The sequence below is a fragment of the Poecilia formosa genome, unplaced genomic scaffold (genome assembly GCF_000485575.1).
Source record: "Poecilia formosa unplaced genomic scaffold, Poecilia_formosa-5.1.2 Scaffold283, whole genome shotgun sequence".
NCBI classification, from domain to species: domain Eukaryota; kingdom Metazoa; phylum Chordata; class Actinopteri; order Cyprinodontiformes; family Poeciliidae; genus Poecilia; species Poecilia formosa.
The window spans coordinates 474,048-486,868 of record NW_006800222.1 but is presented as its reverse complement, the minus strand read 5'-3'; the positions used below and the strand labels follow the sequence as shown (position 1 = coordinate 486,868).

The following is a 12,821-nucleotide window of genomic DNA, read 5'->3' as shown; positions in this document are numbered from 1 at the left end:
TAAAAAAAAATAAAAATCCTTCACTGATGTCAAAGCCGAAGTTTTTGTTTTTGTCGTTTTCTAAGAAATACTCTTTAATTCACCATGTTTTCTTGTAGCCTATGTATCAAACAAGTGTCCCTATTTGAGAATACATATTTTGTTAACAAATTGTACATAGTAAAGTATGTATTTTTGCACGGGCATTTTTCCTACACGCTGAATTTTTTGGTACAGTTTTAAAGATTATTTATTTATTAAGAAAAAAAAAGAGAGAGAGAGAGAGATCTTGCGGACAAGACTATTTGAAGTGGTTCACTGCCAAGTCTATACGATGCAATACATCCCGTTCGTCGAAGCATCTCATGAATCGTGTACTCGACCTTTAAAGGAGGGACAGGGAGACGTCGCCGCCGCCGTAGCATGTGTCTGTATGAGAGATACCTTTATTCACGTACCAAGGTCTGAATCACGTGTGCTTTTTACCAGACGGTTTTATGTTGCCTACTAATCCGACTCCGTGCGACCCCTGTTGGTCTGAAATGTTGCAGCCTGAAGCTGTGCCCGTTTAAAAACAAGAAGAAAAAAATGTTTAGGGACTTTTGAGTCGTCCGCTGTGTAGACTTGAACACATTTCACGATTGGAGGGTAGTGGTGGTGGTGCTATAGGGACATGGCAATCTCTGCGAGGAAGAAGAGCAATTGAAAAGTTGTCTGCTTCCTCGTTGCCTGTTTAAATCGCAGCTTTTCCAGGATGAGCTCAGCAGCAGTTTGAAAGAAATATCAAATCAAGAAAGTGCCTGAATTAGTTTCTCTCCCTGACTCTTTGAGGACAGTATTCGTCGGGTGGCTTTACCCTACTTGAATGTTCAAAGTATTGGAGTTCGGTTTCAAATATCAGCCTGTGAACCCTTAAAGAAAAACAAAAACAAACTAGAGCTTCTCATCCACTCGGTTAAAAACACTTTTCTTTTCCTTCAGTCAACATGTTGAAATTTTGTTCACCTTTCAAACTCCACTGAGATTTTTCTTTTCAGACGGAAACATTTGAGGATGTTTTGTTTCTTATCTGCACCGCAGACCTGGAATGTTAAACGTGACAGAGAATCCAACTCATGTCTGGGAAGGAAAAAGAATAATAAAAAAAAAAAGACAAAAAAAAAATCATCATTCATACTTTGTAAAAGCGTGTATAGATCTTTGTTTTCTGTATACATCATCAGAATCATTTTCAGCTGGACTTATGTATTTGGCTGCTATGTAATTCATGAACAAAACATAGGTTAGAATTAATATTTAAAGAAAAAGATTGTATAGTATATTTGTTTTGTAACAAGTTTGTGTAAATAAAATAATTTATACTGTTATTTATATGAAATGCTGCCTCTGCCTTGTCTGTCAAGTCAACTTCTGGGGACATTTTAGGTAAACAGGTTTTATTATATACACAATATAAGCCACTTTGTCAGACAAATACCAAGAGGAAAACTTGCAACTCTCCATCACGGAAAAAACCCCCCGATGGTTGCCATGGTTACATGTTAATGACTCTTGACAGCTTCTGGACTCTGTTGAGCAGCAGGTCACCCTTCTTGATGGTCTCTTGGTACTGCCAGTTTTTACTATCAGGTCTGTTTAAAAAAAAAAGAAGAAAGGACATCATGTAGGTCTCACAGCTTGGCTGGAGTTTACTGTACTTGCATTTTTGGGTATTTAAATGAATGTTACCTATTAGTTTCCACAATCTCGTTAACTTTGTCAATTTTACAGTGCAGACGTCCGGCGGCGATGAATCGGGACAGTTCCCTACGGAGAGGAAATGAGATCCGAGTTAGTTGGTGTAAAACAAAGCGACAGCGTGAGGATTCCTGTCAACCTTCACATAAAACAAAGTACTGAGTTGGAAATAAGTTACTAATTAAGTAAATGTTCTTTTCCCCCCCCCTTTTTTGGATAAAGTTAAAGTTTGTTCAAAAACCTTTACAGTTTGGTAGGTTGTGGATGTCTGATCCAAATATGGCCTTTAACCTTTGTAAGGATGTGCAAAAACTTTCAAATTAATCTCTTTTTTTTAAAGTAGCAGACCTAAAACTGAAAAAAACGTTTCATTTGGTTTAGAGAAGGAAAATGACTGAGAAAAAAAAAAAAGTCTTCAGTGGCATGATTGTTGGCTCCCCAAACAATCCCTTTGAGATGAACAGAAATGAAGTAATAGCATGAAGCGATATTAAAGCATTTTAACTCCATGCAGAGTTGTATGCAGACTAAACAAATAAGTTATAAATCAGTGGTGTAAACAGCAACTCACTGATCAATGAACTCTGTGCTGACGCCGAAGGCCTCGGCCATGTATCCCAGCGTGAGGGAGCGGTAGGACTCCAGCAGCTGGCTGTAGGCCTGGATCCTCATCTCCCTCACATAGTAGCGGTAATGTGGGGCGAAGAGCCAGTCTTTCTTCATCTCCTGCTCCACCAGGGCTGCAACCAACACATTCGCATCAGGACGACGTAGAAAAGCCGTTTAATCCAACACAGGATAGATGCTAGATTCAATCTGTGCTATTTTAGTTTGAAAAACGACAAGAAACTCACCCAGAGACTGGAAGAAGACGGAGTAACGGCACTCGTACAGGGAGAACAGATACTGGCGGACGGACGGGAGGCTGTGCAGCACCTCCAGGATCTCTGCTCCTTTTATCACCTGAGGAGGACGACAGGTGATTAGAGTTTGACATTTTTCATTACAGTTTAGTTTTACTTCATTGTGAGGTGTCTAATTAGGTTAGTTTTAATTAGTTTTTAAAGTGTGTTTGCTTGTTTTCATTAGTTATTACTTGTTAAATATGTTTAGTTTCAGTTTTGGTTTTATTAGTCATAGTAGTAGCTCTAGCTTTTTCATATCCTGGTTAGTTTTTAGGAAAATAATTCAAAAAGGTCAAAGTATTGGTTATGTTTACGTTGATCGGGTAATGAATGCTCAACAGAAAATGTAATTTTAAAAGATGTTTTAAAATTGTTTGATAATTCTGCTTCTTTAATTTATTCCAACTTTTGCAGACTACCGTAATTTGCCCACAGCTGAGCTAAACTGCTTGTGTTGGGGGGAAAAAAAACAAATTCAATTTGACAGGTATTTTAACTCTAATTTCAGTATGTTTTAACTAGTTCCAGGTAGTTACAGTCTTTTCCCTTTAATTACCTTTTTTTTTTGTTCATTTCAGTTTGTTTAACCCTGGGAACCGCGGAACCACGTCTTCTCCCTACCTTTTCGCGGAGGTCGGGCCTTTTCAGGGCGATCATGCAGACGTAAACTGTGTAGGTGACAAACGTCTTGTAGTCCATGAGCTCGTACGAGGTGAAGGTGGAGACGGTGTCGAGGAAAAGCTCGGCGGCCTGCTTGAAGTCCCTGATGGCTACGCAGTACAGACCCTGGTAGACCTTCAGGCGGTTCCTCCGGTCCCAGTCCCCGCCCTCCTCGATGAGGCTGCACAGAGAAGAAGAAGAAGCACAATGGTTATGCTCTGCGGCGACGCCGGCAGGCGGCCGAGGACGAGGGGGGACGAACCTCTTGGCTTTTTCCGAGTTGCGCGTGATGAGGTCACTGTCCATGTAGAAGAGGCCGATCCTCAGCAGGTAGAAGACGATGTCTAACCTGTGGCCCAGAGCCACCGTCTTGTCGTAGGTCTTCCTGAAAGCCGTCAGCGCGCCCTCCTGCGGTGACGCACAGGGAAAAAAGGGGAATAGATTCAATTCGTTTAAAAGTAATGCATTATATTAGAGAGAACATGCTTAATCGTGTGATTAATTATAGCTGTCACAAGACTTTTAGACGCATGAGGGAGATGAACACGCAGCCGAAAACATTCAAATCATAAACAGACTTAAGGTAAATTTACTACAGTCTTTTCTGGTTTTAGCTTAACTTTATTTTCATTATTGCTTTATTCATAACTTAATTTTACAGATTTTTTTACTGTATTGAAATTTCGAGACAGTGCTTTTAATATTTTCTATTTGTACGCTATTGTAGAGTTTGTTGTGAATGTTTTCTCTGTCTAAATGAATCGTTCTTTTGCTTTAAAGTCATTTATTTGTTTTCATGCTTTATGATTGGTTGATTTTTGGCTACTACTTTTTTATTGGAATTATTTCAAATACAGTCTGTAGGTTTTACCTGTTTAAAGCACATCTTGTGGCCTTTGTTCCTATGAAATTGCTCAACAAAAAGTTTCATCTTTTATGGGTTACCCTCAATGTGACTGTGCTGAGAAACAATGAAGTCAGCTGTGTTTCTCATGATTATGTAGGTCATAAAATAACTTTTACGCATTAAAAAACCTTTTTGCATACATTTTTAATGACTAGATTTGGAGGGTTTTACCGGCTGTACATCAATTATTTATTCATTTTTAACATGCATTGAACACATTCCGTGTCCTCGCTGAAGCTTCTCTCACCTTATCTCCGATTCTGATTAAATATTCCGCTTTGGCCATCATCACGTCCCGGATCTCGCTCTCTCCCATGTTCTTCTCTGCATCCTCCAGCACGTCGTCCAGGCGCTTCAGCTCCTCCTCGTTGGCCTTTTTCATTTTGCTCAGCAGCTCAGAGTCCAAGGGCCACTTCAGCTCCTTACACAGACCCTCATAATACGGCGCCATGTCTGAAGCACACACACAGAAATCCGGCTGTCATTTAGCGCCTCATTCACAAGACACCAAATCTAAATCAATGCGAGATTGTGAATATGCATAATATTTGGTATAAGGGTGAGAAAGGTGTTAAGTACCCCCATACTCCAACTTCATGTCTTTTTGCGTCACAAAAATGATAAAGAAATTAAGTCAGCAAAAGTCTGTCTTGTTGGTGTTTTACTAGTTTTGTAAAACAAAAAAAGCCATTTTAAACTTTTTATTGTTCGACGCTAACAGTGTTAGCTAACACGCTAATGCTCGAGCTAAGCATTTACTTTAGCCATATTTGTTTTCAAACATCACTCACACCTCAGTTAAAACAATTCCCTAAGCTTATCTGTCTAATGAACAGCTGTCAACTAATGGTTCAGTTGTATTAGTAAAAAAATCGCTCCGTTTAAAAAAAAAAAAAAAAGGCTAACTCACTGTTAGCTTTAATAGCATCCATTAGCTCGGTTTTCACTTTCTCGTCTCGTCGGTGGCCGTCCATTGTGAGCAGAAATTTCAGCTGAGCTATCCTCAAATCGGGGTTCTTAGGCAGACCCTCTTCCTCCAAGTTCTCCAGAGGCATTTTGTCTCTTGATAAATAAGCAAACTAGTAAACAAGCGGCTCTTTTTTTGTGGAGATGCGATCCACTCTTCGCTGTTACCCAGCTATCAACGATGACTACGGGAAACACTGAACGATGTTGTTTCCGCTGGAGCGACATGAGAAAAGAGCGGAGCACAACAGGAGGAATGAACATAATTTTATACTACTGCCCCCTGGCGGACATCAAGCAACACGTATGTTTAACCCAACAGGCAGCGATTCCGTCAATGTTTTTTTTTAAAAAGCAATCAAGTTAATGCTGAGCAAGTAGTTTTACGCGATTTAACGCACAATTAACTCATGTTTATTGTTCGCAAAAGGAACAGTCCTTTTATGAAATAAAACTCTACGAAAACACAGTGGGAATGAGATACACTGCATAAAAAACAATCCTTACTGACATTAAATGAGATGGACATTTCCTCTTTTGAATTAGTTATTACAGATATTTTAAAATATTTTTTATCACTTTTTTCAACATCAAAAGTTTATATAAAATAAGATTGCTATGCCGTACAGCATCATGTTGTGGTGGTGCCATTCTGCATGATGGAGTCGTGCATTTCTCAAAATAGTTGGCTACAGTGTAAATGTGTGGTTTCAACTATATGTAATGGTTCATAACTTGTAGAGTTAAGTATCTAAATTATGTACAGAGTTAAATTTAAGGTGGGTGCCTTTTATGTAAGTTTTTAATTCTCAAAATTGCTAAATAAAATCGAACTGTGAATTTGCACATTTAACATTATTTTCCGTCTGGGAGTTGTCTGTTTCACTTTTCACTTCCAGCCAGATTCTTACAATTCTTGTCCCTTCCAATCAGCAGACTGACGGCCTGTTTCTGGTGCTTAATTTTTACTCAAAACAGGTTAATGATAAGCAGCCTCTGGGGTTTTTAAAGCGGTCAGTCTGAGGAATCTGGATTTGTGGACTGCAAAGTTCAAGGCCGTAAAGACAGAATGGAAACTTTCTTTCACCAACTGGTAGGAGTTCCACAGATTTCTAACCTATTTGTTACATGACGCGATGATTTTTAATTCAAAACATGTAAATGCCGAAAAGAGCAGTGGAAAAGAAACATGTATGTGGCAATATCAGACACAGTGATGATAACTTTTAATTTGCATATCTGTTATTTGGCATTTCAGGTAAAAAAAAAAAAAAGAAAAAAAACTTGTACAAATTTACATGACTAGCTTAACATGTACACTGGCATCCATCTTGTTTTTAGCCACTCATTGTTTTAAGTAGTAAATTATTTAGATCATAGTTTTAGCTGAGTCATTGTGGGTTGTGTCTTGCTTAATTATTTTTTTAAATTCCTATTTTCTTAACATATTAAAGATGGAATAATCAATTAAAATGAACAGCATTGTGGTTCCATCAACTGTTTCAGCAGAATACTTTATATTAAGGAGCTATGCTTCAATTATGCATGTCTCACTTTTCTCCACATAGTCAGTCCCTGTTTTACTCATGCAAGTTTAGCTGGACTGCGGTTATGTAACGGTCAAACATCATTATAAGCACACAGTTTCTCATCTGAATTCAACATGGCGTTTAACCCTAAAAAGTCATCAAAGCTAATCCGAGTCATGGTTAGCAGAAAATACTCCGATTCCATCTGCAGATAAGTTTGATTCAAAGTTACTTTTGGTTTTTAAAGCCATTAAGAATGGAGATCAGGTTTAATTTCTTTCACAATTTTAAGCTTTTATAGGTTTTCTGACTCTAAAAATAAAATAAAATAAAGTTAGTAATTCAAATGTAATTGCGTTTTCTGTGTTGAGGCGGTGACGTTGCTCGAATTAGACCTTGGTCCAATCATGACCTTGGTGCAGAAAACACTTCCTGCTTTTTAACAGTAATTCTGCTTCTTGCTTATTAACAACTTTTTTAAAAAAAATCTACAGACTTTTTTTTTTTTTTTTTTTTACATCTGAACAAAATTAAGAAAGAAACTAAACAATAATGAAATCGCAACTACATGGCTATTTTACTTTAAAATATAAATATATTTGTTTTCAGTATTTACGCAAAATCTATTTTAAACGTTTTTAACTAGAGTTCATGTAAACATAGAACAAAGTAAAGAAGGAAATTATATCATTAAAAACACTAGATTTTCAAATGCCTTTTCAAAAACAAAAATGAACATGTCTGTTGTGTAGGTCATAATCATGTTTTCACTCCTTCATTTCAGACCCAAGGGAATGCTCTGCTTGTAATCATCGTTTTGGGCTGTGGAGGAAGTTTCCATTCTGGTTACCACGTAACCGGACTCAGTTCTCCCTCACCAGTAAGAAAACAAACAACAACAACAACAAAAAAAGCAAGCTCAGTTTCTCAGTTTTCCCACATTTTGGTGTTATTTGTTTCGTCACAATACGGATTGTTGATGCCTTTCCAGTACATCCAGCACTTCATCAACAGCAGCTGGTATGACAGGTACAAAGAGCCTCCAGGTCCTCAGAAAGTCACCATGATCTGGTCTCTCATCGTCTCCATGTATGCTGTCGGGGGACTGTTTGGGGCCGCCAGCGTCAAACTCTTCTCACGGAAACTGGGAAGGTGTGTGTACGTGGCTTACAGGTCAGGTATCCGCGAATGTGGGAACTGAAAACTATATGTATGCTCCTGTTTGAGATTATGCAGTGGTAACCAGGCAAATAACAAATCAAGTCCGGAAAACAAGCGTGTTTAATCTCAAATGATCACTTATTTTAAATAAGTAATAGACAATCACTTTGTCACTTTTACCCTCCACTGCATGATCACGGAATCCTGCCAACATCGCCAAATTGTTGCCCCGAAAATATAGAAATGGTTTCGTGATCCAGATTGATGTCAATCACTTTGTTTCTCATCAGTTTTTGCAGTATGATGTTTTGCTTTTGGAGACCTGTTCCCCTCCTTCATGGCGTCAGACCGGTTCTACTTAAGTCCTTTCTTGGTTTTAAAGCTCAGGCGTTAGAAGGTTTTAGAATCGCCATCTGCCCTCGTTAGTTCAGGCTTGGCAAAAGGCTCAGTTTTCCACCAAAAGATGTGTGTGTAATCAGTTCATGACTTAACATCAACTCTACACACAGGGCTCTGCTGTTCTGGGTAACACATTTTTAATCATCAGTAGAAATTAAAAATATGGAATTGTCTGATTACCTGAAGAAACATGTACAAGGAACAGCACTGTGTCCTGAAAATGACCCTTGTTCTGCAGGATACGATTAAGACATGTCAACAAACATTTTTAATAAACCCACATTATCACACCTCTCCATCATCACGTGTGCAGCTGAAGAAGACACGAATCACGAATTTGACTCTCTTTGCCCAGCAAAAGAGCCATGATCTGCAACAGCCTGATTTCTGTTATGGGGGCAGTGATCATGCTGACCAGCAAGACGGCTAACTCTTTTGAAATGATAATCGTGGCGCGGATGCTGTATGGATACTCAGCGGGTGAGCATTTGTTTCTGATATTTACTATGAATAATTCTGCATCATTTGACACTCCTGGGAGTAGTTTGTGTGGTGGTGTAACACCTAATGATGCAGATGGTGACATGTGTGTCGCAGGTTTAGGATGGAGTCTCCATTCAATGTATTTGGGGGAGATTTCACCCAGGAAGATAAGAGGCAGAGTGACTCTGACTTTAGCCACTTTTAATTCACTCGGTAAACTCTCCGGACAGTTTTTTGGATTAAGGTACGCATCTGCTGTCAGTCTGCGTCACCTCTTTATAAAGTAAGACAGTGATTAAGTTAGGATCATCATTTTGTTTTTGTTTTGTTCTGTTTTTTGTGCAGTGAGATCCTTGGCCGCCGTGACCTGTGGAACATCGTCCTCTGTGTCCCCGTGTGTTTCTCAGCGGTTCAGGCTTTGGTGCTGCCTTTCCTCCCAGAAGCGCCCAGATATTTATTCATAGAGAAAAGAGACGATAAGGCGTGCAAGCGAGGTACGCATTTCCCCTCTCTGCTACAACCACGTAGGAACAAGCTCTCTCTTGTGTTTGCTTTAAAAATGTTTTTATTTTGTCGCCGCCCTAGCCCTTCAGAGTTTGTGGGGGAAGGGTGACTATAAACAGGAAATGGAGGAGATGCTGATTGAGCACATGGCTCTTGAAGCGTCTCCGCCGAAGAGTCCTCTGCGGCTGATGAGAGACCGGACCGTCCGATGGCAGCTCATCACCACGCTCGTCGTTTTCAGTTGCAATCAGATGTCGGGCATGTCTGCGGTGAGACAGAGATGCCCGACATTTAGAAATAAACACGTCTCGGTCTCAGTTGACTGGGATGAAACAAGGCCGCAGAACACCAAACAGGCCCAGTCAAAGTCCACTGTGTCGTATTTAATTGTTGCTTAAAATTCAAGCAAGTCACAGCGCTTTTCTTGTCGTGATTGCAGCAAGAAACGATTAGAAAAATAAATTAATAAAGACACACTGCACGGAACAGTCTTAATAATTCATCGTCCTCCTTCCCAGATCAACACCTTCTCCTTTGACATCTTCCTGAACTCTGGAGTTCCTAAAGACAAGATCCGCTACGTCACCCTCGGTCTCGGAATAACCGAAATCCTTACCTCCATCTCCTGTGTGAGCAGACTTACAGCCCTCTCTAACGTGACTCTGTTCCCCTTCGGTGCTTCAGATTGAGCAAAAGGCAGGCAGCTCAGGGATGTGTTGCTGTGTGTTTGTAAGAAGCAGGGCAAACATGGCGGAGGATGTAGAGCAATAGTTGTGTTATTGTTGGTTGGAGCTGCCTCGCTTTTAGATAAAGGGTTCCCAGTTTTCTGGGAAAAATTAAATTAAAGGACAAAAAATATTTGTATTGCCAGATTTGATTCCAAATCCCATTGTCTAAACATTGTATCTGTCTGTCTCCCTAGCTTTTTGTGTTCTCTACAACACAACAAAAAGAGGAGCTTCCCTCCACTTTGTTTCCTTCTTGCCTCCTTCCTTCCTCTCTTGTTTCATTCCATCTTCCATTTTCAGTCCTTTCCTTGTGTTCTCTTGCTTCTTTTCTGTCATTTCTTTTCTCCTTTGTGTCCTAACTCTATTCCTTCCTTACTGCATTCCTTCCTTGCAGTTTTGTTTTTGTGCTGGTGCAAACCCCGACAAATAGAGTACACGACTTCCAACTGATACTGCTTGTAATTTTCACTTTAAAAATGACTGTAAAAGGATCAAGATCCAAGTCTGGAGAAAATGTTTTATGAGAAATAATGTTTAGGAACCATACATGCTAAAAAAAAAAAGAGAGAGAGAGAATATTAAACTCTTCCAGCTTAAAGCTCATTGTACGAAATTTTAACTAAAGCTGGCCACTTCCTTCTTTTTAATTTCTTTTCTTCTGTTTCCAACAGAGTCTTCTCATCGAGCACATGGGGAGGAGGCCGTTATTCTGGGGAGGGTACGCCGTCATATCTGCTATCTGGATCATGAGAACAGTATTGCTGAACCTGAAGGTAAACATGACACGACTGGAGTAAAAGGAAAACATAAAATCATTACAGAGAGATCACAAATTTCTCTCTGGTGAGAAAAAAAAAATCTATTTCCTACATTTCAAATATGGGCATAACTTACACAACCAAGGCACAGAGGATGAGGTAAAATAATGATTAGCGGTACAGGAGACCGAATGATAGATACAAGAACATTGATGTTATCTTTGAGCTGCCAACGGTCAGTGAAAACAGTGGACACATTAAATCCATTCAGCACACACATGTCATTAAGATGAAATATGCAAACAGTGCAGATAGTAACTGTAATTGTTGTGTCTCTCCTGCAGGACCTCAGCTGGGCTCCCTATGTTGTTACTTCTCTTATCTTCCTCTTCATCATCTCCTTTTGCGGAGGACCCGGTGAGAACGTCGCAGCCACACATTAAACCTTTGGTTCATTTTCAGAGGAAAAGCTGTATGTTGCACAGAGCCTTCAAAAACATCCATACTCTTTCGGTATTTTACTATTTGTCAGGTTAGAACCACAGGCCTCAAATTTAGTGTTTGGTTAAATGTGATGTGCTCAATTCCTCTCCCAGGCGCCGCCACAGCCACCCTCAGCAGCGAGCTCTTTATTCAGTCCGATTGTGTGGCAGCTTTCGTTCTCATGGGGCTGCAGCGGTGGTTCATGTCCGCCATGGTGGGCCTGATCTTCCCGTTCATCATTGTGCGTAAACCCCCCCGAACCCCAAAGCAACCAAACTGCATGCCGCACGCTTGGCTACGAATCTAACCAACTCTCTCTGCTTTGTCCACTTTTTCTCCGCAGGACGCTTTCGGCTCGTACTGCTTCACGCTGTTTGCCATCATGTCCCTGCTGGGCAGCTTTTACACCTTCTTCCTTCTGCCCGAGACCAAGGGGAAGACTCTGGTGGACATTTCGGAGGAGTTTAAAGCCATCACGGTCTGTGGGAAATCCTTCCTGGAGAGAGAGAGAGTGGAGACCAAGTTGTAAAGCAGAGCATCACGAGAGACGCTTTAAATGGTACTGGGATTTTTCCTGGACAGATTGAAGACAGATTCAAACGAAGCATTTAGGGATGTAGGATGTAGCCACACCTCAGTTTTCCACATCTGGAAATTAAGTAAAAATATTCATCCTTTGTCAGTTTTATTCCATGAATCATTGTATCTTCAATGAATCGCTACTCAGTTATTGTATCCAGTCATTGACCTCCATACCGGTGCAATTTTGCTCTAGTTGTCACACACACACACACACACACACACACACAGCAGGTCGACTGTGCTGCGGCGGCTACATGATCTGTGTCTGCAATGTGTTTTTCACCGAGTTGTCAGATCTCCACTGCCTCCTCCTATCCAGTAATAAATCATCCACTGTTGCCTTTGGACTCTGTCGTGTGTTGATAAGACACCTAACAGGAGTGAAATTAATGGAAACTCTCCCAGAAAGTGGAACAGGATGCTATTTTTTCTTATTGGTTTTTGTCTTTTGCTGCGTTGTGAAGAAACTCTGAGAGCTCCAGGGCCAGTTCAGCGGTGGTGCTCATACTTCCTTCTTCTTGGCAATGTAATGTTTCATAGAGGGATTTCATATTGGTAGATTTTTCTGCAGTCGCTCTCTCAGCACCAATCCAGAAAGGGAACACTCAGCAACACATAATGCAGTTTCTCAGGAGAAGTATGAATTTCAGAGATCGCTCTTTGTCAAGTATCAACTGCAAAATTTACCGTACTTAATCTGGAGTTTATGTGACATGTGAACAAAATTCACAGCTTTATTCTCGACCTGGTCGTCATGACATCACGCTTATTTACCAGTATCCTTTCATTAAACCTTTACAAAACACCTGGATTCATACTGCGATTACATGACTCTGCTTCCTCTATTTTATTTTAAGCTATCAAAGTAAATTGGGTGTGAACACAAACGCACACCACACTTTTCAGATTTTGGTTTTATTAAATTACAAAAGAATGTTTTCCCTTCCGTTAATTTGGGATCTTGAGTCGTGTATATGTAGTGAATCTTAAAAATGGGCCTTAATTCACACAAAATTAGACATTAATTATAAAGTTCTCTT

General features: G+C 40.0%; 2 protein-coding genes across 2 annotated transcripts; one reads left to right on the top strand and one right to left on the bottom strand.

Annotated features, from left to right (window-relative positions):
• Positions 1–1,398: 1,398 nt before the first annotated feature.
• psmd6 (proteasome 26S subunit, non-ATPase 6) lies at positions 1,399–5,388 on the bottom strand. The gene is made up of 8 exons (XM_007571587.2): positions 5,099–5,388; positions 4,436–4,641; positions 3,544–3,689; positions 3,243–3,462; positions 2,571–2,679; positions 2,288–2,456; positions 1,708–1,785; positions 1,399–1,610 (listed from the first exon to the last, which is right to left on the bottom strand). Exons 1-8 carry the CDS (start codon positions 5,241–5,243, stop codon positions 1,514–1,516), a joined length of 1,170 nt encoding a protein of 389 aa, XP_007571649.1. The 5' UTR covers positions 5,244–5,388; the 3' UTR covers positions 1,399–1,513.
• Positions 5,389–6,193: 805 nt separating this feature from the next.
• slc2a9l1 (solute carrier family 2 member 9, like 1) lies at positions 6,194–12,128 on the top strand. The gene is made up of 12 exons (XM_007571586.2): positions 6,194–6,247; positions 7,468–7,563; positions 7,675–7,835; positions 8,599–8,723; positions 8,841–8,970; positions 9,072–9,220; positions 9,312–9,499; positions 9,749–9,859; positions 10,630–10,731; positions 11,061–11,133; positions 11,313–11,440; positions 11,543–12,128. Exons 1-12 carry the CDS (start codon positions 6,224–6,226, stop codon positions 11,726–11,728), a joined length of 1,473 nt encoding a protein of 490 aa, XP_007571648.2. The 5' UTR covers positions 6,194–6,223; the 3' UTR covers positions 11,729–12,128.
• Positions 12,129–12,821: the final 693 nt, after the last annotated feature.